This window comes from Zootoca vivipara, chromosome 5 (assembly GCF_963506605.1).
Source record: "Zootoca vivipara chromosome 5, rZooViv1.1, whole genome shotgun sequence".
NCBI lineage: Eukaryota > Metazoa > Chordata > Lepidosauria > Squamata > Lacertidae > Zootoca > Zootoca vivipara.
Genome location: NC_083280.1, coordinates 74322399 through 74342164, shown reverse-complemented (window position 1 = coordinate 74342164; position 19766 = coordinate 74322399). Strand labels below are relative to the sequence as shown.

Sequence of the window (19766 nt, the reverse complement as noted above, 5' to 3'; positions counted from 1 at the left end):
AATCACTGTGTGTGTTGTATCATCTCTTCTTTTGCTGCTCCAGAGCTTCTTTGACCTCTCTGCATCCCTAACCACCAATCAGATTTCCCCAAACTAGGTTTGTCCATTAGAACAGGACACAGGGTACCAGATCCTGTGGTGTTTTGTAGAATTAGTTGTAGCATTTTCAAGAACTGTTTAGACGGTGCAGATGAAACCCCTGTGAATTTTTATATAAATTCCCTGCAATGCTTTTACAGCTGATGCTGGCAAAGCTGCAGTTATTTCCTCTTCTACTAAATACACATATTTTATTGTCAATTAAAGCTACTATTTTGAGCTGCAGACACAGCTAGCTGTAAGGCGGAAAAAGCATGTGAGGAATTAGATGTAACTGTTGGAGGCTCTCCCAACATTCTCTGTATCCTTCTGCTGCTAACTATGTATGAATATAGTTGAGTATATCTGGAGATGGTTGTAGATTTCAGCAAAATATTCTTGACGTGCATTGTGTGAATTTGAGAGCATATGGTCGAGCTGATTATCAAACAGTCCTGTGGGGATAAACTGTGTGATTACTAGTAAATTTAAATTGTCCTTGAGTAATTTTCTCACCACCCATTCATACAACCAAGATAATTAAAGGTAATTTATAACACAAAGAAATGGTAGTTATTTTACATTAGTTAAAAGTGTGTGATCATGTACAAAAGATTGATATTACATGATAGAGCAATGGGAGGTGGGTTGGTTAAAGACACCTGGGGGACACATTTAACACGCATGACATAGATAACATACTTTCCCTTCTTGAGCCACCCTCATAGTCACAAAGAGGATGTTTAATGAGTGGTTCATTTTCCTTTTGCTCCCATTTTACCCTTGACCATTACTGTGTGTATGGAACCAAGAGTGATAGTTATTCTGATCAGCATCAGACTAATTTTATGTTGCACCACTGGAGCCACATGATTATCACAGGAAGAAGGCTCTACTCTTCAAAATATTGTCTAATTTGGATTTACTTTTGAATAAGGTGGAAGAGCCTGGCTAGGAAGGGCTTGCCAGAAGTACAGCTGTTTCAAAACACAGCCATGCCATCCAAACAAAAACAGAAATCACAACTGTTGCATAAAATTATTTACACGTTAACCACCGTGGGGGTTTTTTCTTATTCTCTTTGCCCTGCCTTTTCAATTTGCACACTCTGCATAATCGATCACAAAACACGGCACATACACATCATTTGAATGACAATACCAAGGACTGCCAACTTGAATAAAATATTGGGGGCAGGTAAGCCCCACCCCCACATAATTGATCACCATTTGAATGGGAATTCCCCTCAACTTTAGGAGGCAATCCTGCAAATATTTTATTGGGGGAAAGCAGGCTGTGAAGGGACCTGACCCGTTAGGAATTGGCTCCTAAAGCCTGGCCTTCGCATCCTCTCCACCAGGGTGAGAGGGGTCACCTGGAGCGACACACCCCACTCCCAGGGCTGGATTTAGGTTTGATGAGGCTCTAGCTACTGAAGGTAATGGGGCCCTTTTATATGTGATATTTTAGAGAGCAGGCTACCAGGCGTGGCCCATTACTTACATCATAGGAGCCTACGCAACACAAAACAATGTTGCTGTATGTAGGTTTTAGTTTGTTTTTTTATCTTATATTTTGGAAATGTACATCCAGTGGGTTTTTTCCTTTAAATTTTTGTGCTCCCCCCCCCGTGGGGCCCTAAACTATTGCTTGCTTAGCTTATTATACCTAAATCCGGCACTGGCCACTGCCCCACCTAGAAACGTGGCTGCCCCTTTATGACAAGCGAGACCGGCTATAGGATGAGCGCTGCTGTTGCCACCTGTGAACTGGAGCGCAAAAACATCCGGAGTGCGCCACGTTGGGGAAAGGCAGGTTGGGGCAGCCTCGTCTAAACCCACCACCACGGGCTTGCGCCCCAACTTCGGATCTGATTCTCCCCCGGGTCGAACTGAAACTGGAGTTCGCTTTCCCCTTCGCGAAGCGGAGGCGTAGCCCCAAGAGGTAAAGGAAAAAGACCCCCTCGCGCCGCAGATGAAGGGTCGCCGCCTCCTCCGTCATCCTCGGAACCCGGCGCGCTCCGCTTGGAACGCGGCCGGCCTGGAGGAGGAGGAGGAGGAGGAGGAGGCGGCGGGCGGGACGGAGACATGTCGGGCTCGGCCCGCCCCTCGCACCCCAAGGCGCATCCCGCCTTGTCGCCCAGGCCTCACCATGGCCCCTCCCGGAAGTCTTCCATGGGCAGCGCCGATATGCTCAGGGCGGTTGTTATGGCGGCCAAGAAAAATAAGCAGAAGGAGAAAGAGAAGGGAATCAGCCGGCAGGTAGGAAGAGGCAAAAAAAAAAAAAAAAAGCAAGCCTGCCTCTCCGCTCCAGGGCCCCGGCCTGGCTCCCCTACTCGAGCCCCGCCGCCGCCCGGAGGCCTCGCCAGCCTTCGCTCAGCCGCCCTCCTTAGTTCATTCCTCCTCCCCAGTCTGGTCCCTCTCCCCTCTTTTTCCACCTAAGGGTGAAATGCTCTGTTCTCCCCATTCCCTAAAATATTCTCTACCCTTCGAGTGTATTGATGGGCTGTGGTAAGGCTCAAATCCTTATATTTATTGTAATGGTCAGTTGTTGTTGTTGTTGTTGTTGTTGTTGTTGTTGTATTTTATTATTTATGCCCCGGCACTCAGGATGGCTTCCAACACTTATGGCTCTTATTAATAATAATTTTATTAGTGTTGTTCAGAAGGGTGGTCATATGTTACATTTGCCTTTTGAAATAATAATAATAACAACAACAACAACATATCTAATTATTGTTTTATTTATTTTTTATTGAATTTATATACAGTACCTGCTGTCCTATACCTGGAGGTCTTGGGCCGGTTAACACAGAACAAAATCAAAATATAAAACCACTACAACAACCCAATGACTACCAAATTGTTTTGTAGGAATATATCGTAGAATTGTAGAGTTTGAAGGGGTCCCGAAGGTCATCTAGGCAACCCCCTGCAACACAGGAAACTCAGCTAAAGCACTGGTGGCCATCCAACCTCTGCTTAAAAACCTCCGCGGAAGGAGAGTCCGCAACCTCCCAAGGGAGACCATTCCACTGTTGAACAGCACTTGCAGTCGAAAAGGTTTTTTCCAAATGTTTAGTCAGAATCTTCTTTCTTGTAACTTCAAGTCATTGGTTCGTGTCCCACCCCCCAGAGCAGGAGAAAACATACACATACATTATAACTGTTTGAAATTGTTATTATTATCGCCCTTAAAATTGTACATATCAGGGCACATTAAAAATAAAAAGAGCCTGCTGGATCAGGCCAGTGACCCACCTACGGTAGTCCAGCAACTTGTTCTCGCAGTTGTCACACAGATGTCCGTGGGAGCAGAATCCAAACACAAGACTACTATCCCCTCCTGTGGCTTCCAGCAATTGGTATTCAAAAGCATTACCACCCCCAATCATGGGGCAAAGCCATCATGGCTAGTAGCCATTGATTAAAGCTAAAGGTATTGTTAGACTACAGTCATGCACACTTACCTGGGAGTAAGTCCTGCAGTGGGACTTCTACCCAGCGCATGTGTAAAAATCCTTACATATGTGTTATGTATCTGACTCCAGCATCCAACCCGCTTTCTTCTGTTTTGCTTACAGTGCAGCCCTATGCATGTCTACTCAGAAGTAAGTCCCACTAAGTTCATTGGGGCTTACTCCCTTGTAAGTGTGCATAGCACTGCAGTCTTAGGTACATATGACATGTAAATGAGCCTTTTGTTCATTATGGGATGCTGTGTTCTGTGTTTTTTGTTATATAAACGAATATTTCTTAAAGCATAAAAGGAATTAAAACAGAATGAAAATACAATAATTTCAGCAAAATCTCTAGAACAGCAGGGTAAAAACGGCATGATTTGAAACTCCTTCAGATGGCAAAAAACTAAAAGAAAATATCTTGAGGTAAATAGATGTTATTTACCTGCTTTACCTGAGATGGCAGAGGTACCCAGAAGATGATCTGAGTACATGGGCGGGTTGGTGAGGAATAATAATGGTTAGCATTCATATGGCCCTTCAGAGTTGTGGCTTGTCCTGCTGCTGCTAAAGGAGCCCTGCTAGCAAAAGAATGGCAACTAAGATTCAGATATGATTCACATTGTGACATAGCTGATGACAGTGGCACCAGCTATGTCATAAGGGGACGTAGCTCCATTATGACATAGCTGATGACATACAGTAGCTCTCCTCCAGCCTTCCACACTGTTATTTCCTTCACTGTACTACCTCTCCACTCTACACAAACATGAGAAAACCCTTTCATTTTCACCAAGATGCCCCCCTCTGGATTCCAGTAGGGAAACCATAAATTTTGTCAGTATATATATGTTTGCATTAGCACTGGTTTACATAGTGGTTTTTAGATTAAAACAAATAACCATGCTTTTCTCCCACCTTGTTAATTTCCCTGAACTTCAGAGGCAGTGGAGGGGAGAAAAGGAAATTCACATCTACAAAATTGCTAATGATTTCCCTATCTCTTTGTTAATTTCATCAGAGGCCATGGGATGGGAACAGTAAAGAAAATGGCTGTGTGGCAGGTGTCTTCTGCCATAGTAAAAGAGGAGGAATCTGGGGTCCATCCTACACTAGTTGTGATCAGAGAGATTTACATAGACAAAGACTGTGAAAATGTGACAACGCCATTCCCAAATTGGAATGATTTTTTTGGGGGGGGGGGGGAGATGGTGTGTTGAGACTTAAAGATTCCCTCCGGATTGAAAGCATTTGTGTACAGCTGATGCAAAAATGCAGAAAGATTGAATGTAGTTATAAATACATATCACTAGGTGACTATAAAAACTGATGCAAGCACATTCAGTATTGCATCTTTATGTTTTATGCGTGCATACCAAGAATGGGAAAGAAACTCAAAAGCGCTTCAAGCAGATCATGTGAAATGAGTGAAAAGGGCAGCATTAACGGAGTGGAAGTGTTAGAAGTAAGCTTTAATTGTGAGGAGAAAGAAGAAGAGGAAGAGGAAGAGGAAGAGGAAGAAGAAGAGTTGTGGAGTGCCAACTTAGTTGCTAAAAATAGTGTACATGCAATGCCAAAGAGCTTTAGCTAAACATGTGTCAAATATGGAAGTTCCCAGACTCATACCTTGGGATAACTGTCTGAAAACATGGGAGACGTTCTTCCAATCAGCTTAGAGACAATGGCAACCTAGATGGACAGGTGATCTAACTTGGTATAAGGCAACTTCCTATGTTCCTGTAGAATGGAAATTGACATATTTTAATGGTATAAATGCCAAGAGACCTGTGCAGCTTTTAAAAACCTTTTGACCAGCCATTCACTTTAAGGATCACTCTGTTTTGTTTTTAATAATGTTTATATTTTATATAGTATACATAATGTACACCAACCTGATATTTTATGAGAGGGTGGTAAATAAATAAATAAGTGACACAAACGTTTTTTTAAAAAAAACCAAAAACATTGATGTCAGTGTTTTGAAGCAAAGTTTTCTGTTTGGGCCATGACTTGGAAATCTAACAGCCTGATCCTATGCATGTTAATATTGGAATTTGAGACAGTTCAGTAGGGTTTTACTCTTAAGTAAGCATGCATAGGACTGAAGACTAAGTAAAGTTGGCTTGCTTTTTAATATAATTTATTTGGCATTGCACAAAAATCAAGAAGAAAATAGGCAGTGCCCAAAGGCTTACAATCTAAAGTTAGAGCACATTGGGGAGAAAACTAAAAGGTAAGGAAGGTCAGTCAGGAGAGGCCTGTGTGAATCAAGTGTATGAAGGAAGAGCTTTAATTCAGAAAATAGAAGGGCATGAGATATAAAGGAAATCCCTTTTCTGTTGCTGCTGGTAGCTGGGATTAAACCATAAAGATGTATGTGTGAGAGATAGATTTTAATAGTCTGTGTTTCATCTAGAAGTTCAATTGCACCTTTCACTAATGATTTCTTTTATTTCTTTTATTTTATTTTATTTTATTAAATTTGTACACCACCCATTATTTGTAGATCTTGGGGAGGCTCACAACATAAAAATACAATGCATCTAGTGGTACAGAAATGGCATTTTTATTCTGCCAGGCTTTCGGTTAATTTTAGTTCATTCCTGCCTGTGGCATGAATTTGTTGGTTTGTTTTAATGCTCTCTGGTTTTATAACTTTTTAAATTGGCACTTTAATGAGGACCAAAGTGTGGTATAGAAATTATTTTACGAATAAATGGATAAGTACATTTGGGAAAGAGTTCAGAATCTGACTTGTCGTGATATCCAAACCTTGGCTTCTGATTTGTTATCCTCCAAGGTTTGTTGGGAGAGAAATGAATCGCAAGCTAGGATTTGAACATTAAAACAAAACAAACTTTGACTTGTTTTCTGGCAGTGTGGCAGGAGCAGAGAAGTAGCAAGGCACCAGCATGCTGCCCATTCACATTAAACCATAGTTTGTTTTTAACTATGGTTTATAATGTTTGAACCAGACCAAAGGTTGTGAGATGGTGACATGCATTAATTCAGATTGCGTAAGAATTAAAATTGTAATTCATTGGATTATGGTCAGGTAAAGATTAGGTTTGCATTTTCTTGCATTCAAATGCTCTCTTTTGTCAATGATGGGAAAGATCGGTCCATTTATTGTTACCTGGGTTTCCATCATTTTGGGAGCAGTGTTGTAGAAAAAGGTCAGTTGCATTTACAGGTCAATATCCAGATGTGGCGTCCACTTGTGCAGCGGACTTCCTCTTGCAGGACTTCCCCTTTCTCCTCTCCCTGCAGCTCCCTCCTGTGTACCCCCAAAATCAGGTCTAGGGGGTTTGGGGATCCCTTGGAAGCAGGTTGGGGCCATAGGTGGCTGCAAGGGGCAGGCGGAAAAGGACCACGGGGTCTGCTGGTGCAACATTGGATCTCACCCATAATACTAAGACTGGCTCTGTCTATAGACATCTGTAAACTTAAAAACTGGGGCAAAATCTTTACCATATTTTCTTTACTTCTGAGATGGATTTGCTTTTTTTTTTAATGAAACACAATATTTTTCAAAAGTTGGCCTCAGAAAATCACCTCAAAGTAGGAAAGCAGTATTGTGACTGTACCTAAATGACAGGTCTATTTTTCCTGGATTTGTGATATGCCCATTATACCTATGTTCTCTCTTAACAGCGTGCAATCCCATGTCTCTATCTTGAATTGTTCTAGTACTAGCCTGTAAGTACCTTTACTCTGTGTCCCTCTCAAAATTGTCTTTTTGTGTGCAAGTTCTCTTGGGCCTCTTCAAACAGCTGTCATTTCTCCCCCCTCCCCTGTATGCTCATTGTCAAGTTTTACCCTATTGCCACTTTGATGAACTAGAAATATTTACACCATCATTCCTAAAGGATGAATTGTCCTGAACCCAATGTTCCACAGCTCCTGTCAGCTTTCCCCCAGAAATAGGTTTGAAAGCTGCTCTGCGGCCTTTTTGATGTTAAGCACCAATAGTCTGCTTAACGAGCAGAGTCAAGGAAGCTATAAAAGGCAAGAAGTTTTCATTTAAAAAGTGGGAGTTTTGTTGAAATGGGGGAAATAAAAAGGAGTGAATACTTTGGCAATAAGGCAAGGGAAAAGGAACTTGGGGAGTTTGTTGCTGAAAGCATTAAGACAAAATTAAATAGTCTAAATATATCAGAATCCAGAAACCAGCCCTGGAGGTGGTTGAATTGTTAAATGACCTACCATATATTCCGGCGTATAAGACGACTGGGCGTATAAGACAACCCCCGACTTTTGAGAAGATTTTCCTGGATTAATAAGTAGTCTTATATGCAGGAATATACAGTACGTACAAAAGGATGGATGACCGAAGGAGGATTGGTAGATTTTCATAGAGCACTGCCGAGGATACTACTTTGAAAACTAAGTCAAATAAAGGTGACAAGTTTAAATATCTGAGGTAATCAACAAATAAAAAATAAATGCATGGCTGGGTCCACATGGGTTAGGAATAAGAGTTCTTAAAAGTGAAATTTCTGATACTTTATTTAAAAAAATATACTTTATTAATACTTATATCCTGCTTTATAGTCTCAAAAGGCAATCAAAGTGACCTACGAAGATTCAAGCCTGTTACTAGGACAAGAGAGCACATGGTTAATCCAATTTTAAGCTGTATTTTATGTTTTAATGTATTTATATTTTGATGTTAGCCGCCCTGTGCCCGGTTATGGCTGGGGAGGGTGGGATATAATTATTATTATTATTATTATTATTATTATGGTTGGCCCTATGGCACCAGGATTATTCAGGAGGTATTTCCTACCCTCATCCCTAGTTGTTTGTGGTGTTGCACTTCATCTGCTGCCTACTGGGCAGCAGAACCCACTGATGTCCTCTCCTCCTCGCTGGCTCTCACTCAGACCATGATGGAGAGAATCTTCCTTTGTTGCTTGTTGGTAGTTGCCAAGCAACAGTTCCTACTGAGATCTTTGAGACAAAGGAATGAGACTGAGGAGCTGGGTCTTGTCCAGGTGATGATGGAGGCAGGCATGATGGAGGCAAGTGTTCCCTTGATAACAGTTGGCAGGCAACAGCTTACAGTAGGCAAGGGTCTAAGCAGCTGGGTCTTGCTCGTCTCACAGTAGAGTTAAGTCTTCGTGGGTAGTTGCCATGCAGCAGTTCCCACTGTGTCTTCTGGGACAAGGGAATGGGGATGAGCGGCTCGTACTTTACTCAGCCCTTGAGGGATATTTGCACTGAAATTGGCCTTCATGTTGGAGGATTTGAATGCTGCTAATCTAATACCAGTTTTTAAGAAGAGGTCTTGTATCCTGCTGTCTATTCCAGGTAAATTGATGGGAAGCAGAATTAAACATATGAAATAACAAACTCTGCTGAGGAAGAATCAATGTAGCTTCTGAAAAAAGAAGTTATGTCTTGCCAACCTCTAGGAGTTCTTTAGAAGTGTCAACAAACACCAAAATATGGGTGTAGGCATTATATATTTGAGTTTCCACAAAGCTTTTGGCAAAGATCCTCATCAAAGGCTCTTGAGTAAACTTCGCTGTTGTGGATTGGTAGCTGATTAAAGAATAAGAAACAGAGATTAGGAGTATGCAGACATTTCTCACAATGAAGAGCAGTAAGAAGTGAGGTTCCCCAAAGATTTGGTTTGTTGCTATTGGATATAAAATGTTGGCTTTTATAGGAACTAAGTCTTCCCCAGCAGAACCTCACATTGCTTTCCACCAATTTGCTGAGGGATATTAGGTTAATTGTAGTTGCTGCTTCAGAAGTTGCTGCCAGATGATACTAAAACCTCAGAAGGTCAAAATACGGCAGCAATTTCTCCCAATACAGTCATACCTCGGGTTACAGCCGCTTCAGGTTGCATGTTTTCGAGTTGCGCACTGTGCCAAACCCAGAAGTCCCAGAACGGGTTACTTCTGGGTTTCAACGCATGCGCAGATGTGGCACTGCAGGTTGCGAATGTGTCTCCCGCATGGATCACGTTCGCAACCCGAAGGTCCACTGTACAGTGATTGCTTATGAACATATCCCCCAATGAGATAATTGGGAATCTCTAGGTAAGGAAGATGCCAGATCACACATTTCAATGTTGTGGGCAAACCACTGCAGTTGATGAACCAGCAATAAAACTATTGAACCCTCTGCCACAGAAAGAGGATTGGATTAGATGGGCCTTTGGCCTGATCCAGCAGGCCATTATTTTCTTATACATGTACAGCCAAAGCAAGGGGGCAGAGGGGCTTTTCACTTCTTGTTGGTAATCCTATATAATAATGTCCAAGATGTCCCTGCGTCCAGTTGTCCCGTGTGTCCCTGAGGTACTGCGCATGTACCCCAGAGACACAGGGATTGGACAGCAGAGACTGCCCGCGCGCACTCTCCCCCCCCTTCTGCCTCCTCCAACCGCCGCTCCCGCCGGACACCGCCTCACTGCAGGGCACGTCAGGGAAGCGAGGGTGGAGGCCGGCGAAGGCCTCCTCACAACCCTCCCTGGCCCGTGAGGAGCGGCGGTTGGAGGAGGCGGGGGGGAGAGTGCGCGCGTCCTTCCTGTCGGCGGCTGGGGGAGAGGAAGGAAGGAGAAAGCGCTCCTCCGTTCCTGTCCCCCTGCCGCCGACAGCAAGGACGGGTCCCAGGGTTCGGAGAAGCGCTGAACAAGCGCTTCTCCGAACCCTGGGATGTCTGCTTCCTGTCGGCGGCTGCGGGAGAGGAACGGAGGAGGAGAAAGCAGCGCTTTCTCCTCCTTCGTTCCTGTCCCCTTGCCGCTGACAGCAAGGACAGGTCCCAGGGTTCGGAGAAGCACTGCGCAAGCGCTTCTCCGAACCCTGGGATGTCTGCTTCCTGTCGGCGGCTGCGGGAGAGGAACGGAGGAGGAGAAAGCAGCGCTTTCTCCTCCTTCGTTCCTGTCCCCCTGCCGCCGACAGCAAGGACAGGTCCCAGGGTTCAGAGAAGCGCTGTACAAGTGCTTCTCCGAACTCTGGAATGTCTGCTTCCTGTCGGCGGCTGCGGGAGAGGAACGGAGGAAGAGAAAGCAGCGCTTTCTCCTCCTCCGTTCCTGTCCCCCTGCCGCCGACAGCAAGGACAGGTCCCAGGGTTCGGATAAGCGCTGCGCAAGCGCTTCTCCGAACCCCAGGATTCTAGCGCCCGTTATTAAACGGGCTGAAAACCACTAGTAAGATATGAATTGGTAAATAGTGGTACAGTGGTGCCTCGCTAGACGAATGCCCTGCTAGACGAATTTTTCGCTAGATGAATGGGTTTTGCGATCGGAGGTTGCCTCGCAAAACGACGAGGTTTTCTATGGCCGCTGCTTCGTCTTGCAAAGCGTGGCCTTAAAAACCTCAGATCACAAAACCTACAGGGTATTCCTCTAGAGAACGGGGACCCAGCTGTAGAGTGGGAAGAAGGCAAAGGAAGATGAGCTGTCAGTGCCCCTCAGCTAATCTATTTGCCTTCTTCCCGCACTGCAGCTGGTTCCCCTTTGTGTTCCACTGGTCTCTGCCAGTTGCCGCGAGCAGTGAGGGGCAACCGGCAGAGACCAGCGGAACACAAAGGGGAACTAGTGCGGGAAGAGGGGGGGAGAAAGCGGAGGAACTGATCCGTTCCTTCCTCCGCTTCCCCCGCCGCCTGTCCGATTCCCCCCACCCCGCCTGTCACACAGCGGGGATCCCCCGGAGCCGAAGAGCGGCGGGCGCTGCTTGACGGGGTTGACAAGCCCAGGCAAGCAGCGCCCGCCGATGTTCGACTCCATCCCCCGGAGCCAAAGAGTGGCGGGCGCTGCTTGAAGCCCAGGCAAGCAGCGCCCGCCGGCTCTGTCGGGTGGGGGGGAAACGGAGGAACGATCCGTTCCCCCGCTTCCCACCCCCGCCGCCTGGCACACAGCTCTCTTGGCTGGGGAAGGCAGGCAGGCAAGAGAACAACCACCTGCCTGCCTGCCTTCCCCACCGCCAGTCCCCCGGAGCCCATAGGAACGCATTGATTAAGTTTCATGGGAAACCGCGACTCGCTAGACGAATTTTTCGTAGGACGAATTGAGTCCTGGAACGAATTAAATTCGTCTAGGAAGGCACCACTGTATTTGGTGTTCGGTACAAGTAAACAGTAAATTTAGGTTACAGTATGTGCACATTTCATAAGTTGCTAATAATTCCTATAGTACTACAGTGTGATTTACAAGCCATGGTTTATTTTCCCTTTCCTTTTTTTAAAATTGCTTTTAATTGTAAGCACTAGTGGGGTGGGGGAGGGGGCTCCCTCGCATTGACTTTGTCTTCTAGGACATGACTTGCTTCTATTTTGAGTGGGATTGTAAATCAACATGGTTATTTTTGGTGTGCTTCCTTGCTTAAGAAATAGAACAGCTCAAAAATAGATGCTATTGCACTTTACCTGCCTGGTGATAGCATGGATAATTTGAGACTTTCAGAAATTAATGTATATTTAGAAACAGTGAGTCTGTGTGCTATTAGACTATGTCAGTTATGTGCAGGACGAGTTTGGAGGTCTTCTAAGACATTGGCTAGCTTCTCTACCAGTGAATGTTATGTAAACCGCCGCCCCCCCCCAGCCTGATGTATCTGGTACATAAAGATTGTCCCGCTACAGAAGTACTTACTCTTCCCCAGCCATTGCTTTATTTTGAAAGGCAGTCTGCTTCCTCCTTGGGAAGACATTTGCTTGTACAGTGAAACTTCCTCTTCCTCTCCTCATGCCCCCCATCGGTTCTGGGGGTTCCTCCTCCTTGAGCAGATTTGGGAGGGCATAGAGAGTAGAAGTTCCACCATGGAAGCAGACGTCTTTGCACTAACGGGGTGATTGCATTGGATATAACCAATTATCTTGATCACTGATTTATAATGAATAATATGCCTGTTTTTCCTTTATAGCAGGGGTGGAGAAGCTCAGGCCTGGGGGCCAAATGTGGTCATCCAAGCCACTCTATCCACTCCTCAGGACTTTGCCCAAGCCAATTCCCAGGCCACTCCCCCTTATTTTTTATTCATTTGGGAGGGCACTGTCATACAGTGGTTCCGCTCCTTCCTCCTGGGCCGTGTTCAGAAAGTGGTGGGGGGGATGAGTGTTCAGATCCCTGGGCTCTCACTTGTGGGGTGCCTCAGGGTTCTGTCCTCTCCCCCATGCTTTTTAACATCTACATGCAGCCGCTGGGAGAGATCATCAGGGGGTTTGGGCTGGGTGTTCATCAGTATGCTGATGATACCCAGCTCTACCTCTCTTTCAAATCAGAACCAGTGAAGGCGGCAAAGGTCCTATGTGAGTGCCTGGAGGCGGTTGGAGGATGGATGGCGGATAACAGATTGAGATTGAATCCCGACAAGACAGAAGTACTGTTTGTGGGGAACAGGAGGTGGTCAGGTGTGGAGGATTCCCTGGTCCTGAATGGGGTAACTGTGCCCCTGAAGGACCAGGTGCGCAGCCTGGGAGTCATTTTGGAGTTTCATTCAAATTTAGCTTGTTATCTAGTAAGAACTTGAATTTCTGCTTTGCAATGTTGCGTTCCAACAAAAGTGTTTCATTTACAAATGTAAGACAAATTAATTTCCACTTATCTGTCTATTCCCAAATCAGCTAAGTTAGCATTGGCAGCTGACATTGTTTCTTTGTATGCTCTGATGAAGAGAGATCCTTGAGATAAAATAAGTTGTGTGCGTGGCTGCTATTGTAATGTAATGCAATGCAATGTAATTTGCTTTCTACAGGATGAGGATGTTGTTAAAGAAGAAGAGGCAATGGCTTGGAAATTGTTTACCCTTACGCAGATTAATATTTTGTTGGAACAAGATATAGCAGGAGTTCAAAGGTAAGTCTGTTGAACTTACCCATAAGTATAGATTGATATTGTTCTTAATACTATCCTCTGTTGAGTTAATGGGTTGAACAGCTTATACCATTTTTTGCCGGATTCTTTCCAAAGGACAGAGTAATGGAATCCTATACTTCTTTAGGATCTTCTGACTAGTAGTCATCCACACACTCATGCCTTCTTGTGTTTGATTGCCATTGTAAGGGAATTTATCTGGTGTTACTCCACTTGTGGGTTTATTTAAAGTGAGTACATTATCAAAGTGTGTTAATTACATTTATTAATTTATGCCCTGTCTTTCCAAAACTCTGGATAGCTGACAACATGAAAATGTTATTGTAATTAATTAACGCTTATTTGCAATAATTAGGCCTGAGCTCATGGTACAGTGCTTACAGTGAGGAATCACATGATAATGGTTTTCTATCAGGTCAACAGGATTTACACAGATTACTAAAGTCTGGTTAACCTACTCTTTTAAAAGGAGGGTATGGGAAGCAAGATTGTTGTAGCTACATGTCCTAGCTTGGTCTTAATGATCCAGTTTCAGATAATCACAATTTTTAAATGCAGGTATATGGAAATGTTCCTAAATATGAGAGAACCTTTGACATCTTTGAAACAAGCTGCATTACTGGATTATTATGTCTCTGGATTTTGGTGGGCTAAATCATTAGAGTTCACACCCGTGCAACTTGGAGGACTCCTGACTCTGTTAAATATGCTGATGAATAACATTGAGAGTAAGTTTTGTTGTATTTTGCATTTTTGAGTTTTCCATTTCAGCATTTTAATAAATTAATTTACTTTTTGGTAGAAGTACAGTAGTTGTTTTCTCAACCCTGTTTAGTTTTTGAGCATTTTGAGCGAGAATGATATGCAAAAGCATGGTTTTTGAGCATCCTAAGTTTCAGCAGGTATGTTTATTTTTGATACAACTCACTAGTCATTGTTATTTTGCTTAGTAAATTGAAAAGATGCCTGGAAGCCAGAAATTGCAGCTTTAAAGGCAGTGACATACCGTGTAGGCCTGGCCTTGGTTTCATGTTGTTTGAAGCCTTCTGCACTTAATTTCGTAATTAATTTCTTTGAAAGGATCTGAAAATAGAATTAATTTACTTTATATGCAAACCAAATAACGACCATGATCATCATATTGTAAGCTTGTGTGTGTGTGTGTGTGTGTGGTGTAGTGACTGTGTCCCTACTCGCTCCGCTCACCAACTCTTCTGTCATTCTGTTCACGTTAACCCCTGGAGCTTCCCCTTCCCACCCCATGCAGCTATTACGTTCACTTTTCACCCTCCCAACCCAATTTCGCCTACTCTTCAGCCCTGCTTTGCACGCATTTTCACTTTCACCCATGCTTTTGTGTAATCCACCTTGAGCACAAACCATTCCCATGATGACCTTCTGCATCTTCCTCCTGCCACACAGTGTAACTACAAAGCATCCTTTCCATGTTCTGCCCAGTTATGAAGTCACCATCCTCTCCTATTCTTCAGACCTTTTCATGTCCCAGTGTTCAAGCTCAACCCCATTCCCATGCCACCTACTCCCTACTTTTTTGGGAACCCCCTTTGCACCCTAATTTTCACCTTTAATCCCTTTTTTCCTCCACCACTCTTCTTATTTTCCTCAATTCTCCTTTGCACACAGATTATCCCCCATTTCCATACCTTCTCCTTTCATTCTGAACTTGCATGATTACCTTTGCCTCCTTTTCCCTACCACCTCCTTCATTTTTTTTCAACTTTGCCTTGCACACAGAAACATCCCCCACCCCACATTTCTTTGCTTCCTCCTCCCTCCTATAGCCACCTTTGTGCATAAAGACTAATCTTGACATGGGAGTATTTGAAAGCCAAAGCTTTGCAGATCTGTTTGCAATATGAAGCAGTTCTCTGAAAAAGAGCTTGACATTCTTTTCAGTAGATTCGGTCCAAAGGTACAATCTGCTCTTTTGTGGGAATATTTGCCCAGTTGGTTTTTCCTAATGTTCTTCCAGAGGTGGCTGCCTCATAATTGTTTTTCTGAATCAACCACCTTGTTAACATTAACAAGGAATTCCACACTATTTGGGGCTGGAATAGTTATTTATTTATTTATTAATGTATATGACCTTCATCAAAGACTATGCTCTGGGATAGCAGTATTGTTCACTGTCTTTGGTAGTTCGCAGCTAGAGTGCATTCTTACAGGGCAATTCACTCATCCCCACTTTAATATCCTGAAGAAAATGGCCATTATCTGATTTTGCCTTGGTTTTCTTTTTATCCTCTCTTAGTTCAGTATCTGATTCATCTCTTGAACACCAATCAAGTGAATTTAGGAGTGATTATGCCTGGAGAATTGCTTGTGCAATTTATTTCTTAATGTGGCAAATACATTGAGCATTGAAAGCCAGGAGACCCGGGTGAAATCTAGCTGCATTATCCAGTTTGTATGTAAAAGATTTGTGACATAATGCCTTTCCAGCTAATAACTAGTTGTCAGATCTTATTTTCCATACTCGATTTAAAACCTTCAAAGTGTTAAAAATGAGGGTGGGTTGTGTGTTTTTTCTGGTATGCATTGCAGCTCGGAATTTGACACTGGAAGAGAACATCCAAGAACTCAGAAATGCAATGGCTGGAATTGGGCGACGTAACTCGGAGAAAAGCGGTGGCTTTGAGTTCTTCACGGTAGACCAAGCCAAAGCCATAATCAATTATTTGAAGATCAGGTATTTATCTTACATGTTCATTGTTACGAAGCACTCTGTGATGCGCCGTACCAAATGCACGCAATGTTCAGGTGTTATATATGCCTCTTATGAATAAGTATAGCTTCTTATGGATAAGAGAAACAGAGCGGTGTTGGTTTAGGACTTGGGTGACCAGGGTTCAAATAGCCGCTCAACCATGTAGTTCAGTGAGCAACCTTGGGCCAGTTAGTCTCACAGCCCAACCTACCTCACAGGGTTGTGGCAGCATAACCTACACCACAGGATTGTTGTGGTAATAAAATGGGGAGGGGGAGAGCCATCCATGCCATCTTCAGCTCCTTAGAGGAAAGATTGGATAGACAAGAAATGTAGTAAAAATAATAGTAATTTATAAGAATAAGCCCTCACACCACTGCAGCTAATCAACCATGTTTTGGGTTACTTGTATGGCATACACCTGTATTTTCTGAGGGTCCCGATAGGCATCATACAGCCATTAAAATATAAAACCAACATGAGAAAAAGCGGTCCTTTTAAAAATAAAAACTAATTTACTTCAAAATACCAAATTCATAGGATAACAAAATACGATATGGGAGCATATAACAGTGGCAAAAAAGCACAAAGTCAAGGAGGTCTTGGTGGGAAGAACCTCACATACAATTTCTCTCTGATATTTATATCCTTACATTGATCAGTAGCAATGTCCAATTTTTTTTAAAAAAAGTCTTCTTTATTGTGAGCTGTCTGAGGCTCAGTTTTGGCGTCTACATTTCAGCATTTCCCAGATGTTGAGTTCCCACTACAGCTCAAAACAAAATGCTTGACTTTAGGTCAGGCATGAGTTCCCTGCCTGTGGACCCCAATATAAATGTTTGAAGCTTCAAAAATATATCCACTGTATGTTCATCTTGCCACACTAGTAAGCAGTATTAGCAATATTAGTTTGACCAAAGTTCCTTCAAAGTCTTTCTTTGCTCCTCCAGAGATAGGAATAAGTTGGTGAACAAATATCTAACCACACTGGCAGATACTGGTTGGAAATTACTGAGCTAAGAGGAAATAACTACCTGAAGAGGGCAGAGTGGAGAAAGTAAAAAATTCAAGTTAGCTGTATCAAGGTTAAAATTACAGTGAATATAACACTTCCCCCCCCCCTCAATATTTTTGTGAGATAATAGACAGCAATCTAACCAGAAGGCAAAAGTCAATAAGCGAGCTATTTGTAAAGTTCATCTTAAACTCAATGAAATATATTGAGAGACTTCTGGGATCACCATCTAGTTAATATCTCTCACGCAGATTCTTGCCACAGTTTCTGGCCAATAAAACATGGGGGGACTTTACACATTTTAAATTCAGTCTATGTTTAAGAGTGACAAAGAAGAGGAGAAAGGGACAAGGAGACAAGAGTCTGTGCATTGGATTAGATGGAGATACCCAACCTTTGTAGTAGTAAACCTTCCTGAATCAACTCTGAGCTTCTGGGAGGTTCACAACTAAAGAGTAAAGATTGGGAACTCAGATAGTGGCATTAACTCTTATAGTACAAACAGTGGCAGCATCATTTTTTTTCCTTTGGAAGGGCACAGAAGGGGCAAAGTACAGTGGAACCTCGGTTTACGTCTACCTCTGTTTATGAACGCCTCCGTATACGAACGCTGCGGACCCGGAAGTGTTTACATCCGGTTTCCGCAGCGTGCGCAAAAGCGCTCTATCGGCACTTCGCTCACGCGCAGAAGCGTGCCTTTGGTGAGCGAATGCCTCCGCGGAATGGATTGCGTTTGCAAACCGAGGTACCACTGTATATTTCTAGGCGGGAGAGTGCTGCCCCACTCTCTGAAGGAGTCCAGCAATGGGAGGAGTGGGGGCAGCTCCTTGTGTCCCTTTTTATTTTTTACTTAACTGCCCACTTGGGGTTGCAGTCCTCTTTTGTGAAATCAAATGTCATTAATATTTGCATAGAACAAAGTGTTCAGTTTCTCCCAAAAGCATCTATTCAGAGGTATACTAGCATTGGTGCAGGGCAACTAATACAAATACAAAATAAATGTCTGGCTGGATCACAACTGTAATAGTCCTGCTCCATTCTGCCTCGGTCAAACCGCAACTAGAGTACTTTGTCTGGTTCTGGGCACCACTAAAAAGGATATTGACAAGCTGGAATGTGTGCAGAGGAGGGCAACCAAGATGATACAGGATCTGGAAACCAAATTTTATGAGGAATGGTTGATAAAATTATGTTTAGCCTGGTAAAGAGGAGACTGAGAGGGAGATATTATAGCCATCTTCAAATCTCTAAAGGGCTGTCACATGTAGGATGGAGCAACCTTGTTTTCTTCTGCTCTGGAAGCTATGACCCAAACCAATGTTACGAGAAAGTAGATTCTGACTAAATATCAGGATGAACCTTTTGATAGTAAGAGTTGTTCAACAGTGGAACAGACTTCTCATGGTGAACTCTCCTTCCTTGGAGGTTTTTAAGCAGAGGTTGGGTGGCCCTCTGTCATGTATGCTTTAGTTAAGATCCCTGCATTGCAGGGGGTTGGACTAGATGATCCTCTGGGTCCCTTCCAACACAACAGTTCTGTCATTCTCTGAAAGACAAATGCTCCCAGGAAGGTCACATGCAAAGGCAACAACTCTTCCCAGGTATTTGGAGGTATGCTGCTTTTGAGCACAAAGCTTCCAATCAGCTGCCACATTTTATTTATATATAGGCTACCTTTCACAGTTTCCCTCACAACCTGTTAAAGCACAATTTCTGCCATATTACAAGCCATAAAAAAATGAAAACATAACATGAAACATAATCACACATTGCCACAACAATACTGGCAGAATAAATGTGTTTGATGTAAACGGACATCGAAACTAGCAATTTGAAAAACAAACAAACAGAACATAAATGCCTAACATAAATAACAGGGCGAAAGCTGTTTGAGTTGTAAAAGAACAATGAAACGGGGAACTGCGTACAACAGCAGACTTGATAGATGCATTTTTCCACTCAGGAAAACTGGTCAAGAGCTAATTGCTGAGAGAGAAAAGGGTTGGACCACTCCCACCGGCTCCCTCACTTTGCATCCTTCCATTTGTTGCTTATTTGCTGCTTGTTTGCTGGCCAAACTGCAGGAAAATGATCCCATATACAAATAGCAGAATGTATCATTTGATGTAATAAACCAGAAATGAAAGCTGAGGAAGTCAACAGGGAGGGGGGGAATTGAAAAATGAATGTTTAGTATTGATATTGGAAATTTGTTTTGAAAATGCAAAATCAATTAAAAAAAATTAACAAACAAAAAAACTGCAGGAAAATTATCCCAGGCCAGTCCCTGAACTGGCTTGGGACTGGATGTCTCTGGAAAGACAGCACGCCTTCCTTCACTAGATGTTTGATCTGGATCACCAGGGCAGTGGAGTAACACCTGTTCTGGGCCTGACATGGATGCTTTAGTGGAGAGTCCTGTACTGCAGGGGGTTGGACTAGGTGACCCTCTGCCCCCTTCCAACTCTACAATTCTGTGCTTCTATGCCACCTCTGCAGCTCTAACAGTAAGGTGGCTATGACCTGTTTTAACCTTCTCATTGCATTTGGGCTCAGGAAGGTTAAAACAGGACATAGCCACCTTACTGTTAGAGCTGCAGAGGTGGCATAGAAGCACAGAATTCCTAGTTTGGGGGCCATCATTTTAATTTCCTAC

At 43.4% G+C, this 19766-nt stretch overlaps 1 protein-coding gene across 6 annotated transcripts in view; it reads left to right on the top strand.

Annotated features, from left to right (window-relative positions):
* The window catches only part of CABCOCO1 (ciliary associated calcium binding coiled-coil 1), a 90474-nt gene that overhangs the window by 14896 nt on the left and 55812 nt on the right, over positions 1 to 19766 (top strand). For 3 of the 6 annotated variants that reach the window (XR_009557630.1, XM_060274951.1, XM_060274952.1), the window contains exons 1-4: positions 2122 to 2339; positions 13249 to 13349; positions 13926 to 14095; positions 15933 to 16077. Coding sequence is in view for 5 of the 6 variants with exons in the window: in XM_060274951.1 (XP_060130934.1) it covers positions 2166 to 2339; positions 13249 to 13349; positions 13926 to 14095; positions 15933 to 16077 (590 nt within the window). In the remaining variant the exon portion in view is untranslated. Of the gene's footprint in view, positions 1 to 1844; positions 2023 to 2121; positions 2340 to 13248; positions 13350 to 13925; positions 14096 to 15932; positions 16078 to 19766 lie in introns of those variants that run through there. The other 3 variants (XM_035138103.2, XM_035138101.2, XM_060274953.1) reach the window with 3 other exon arrangements.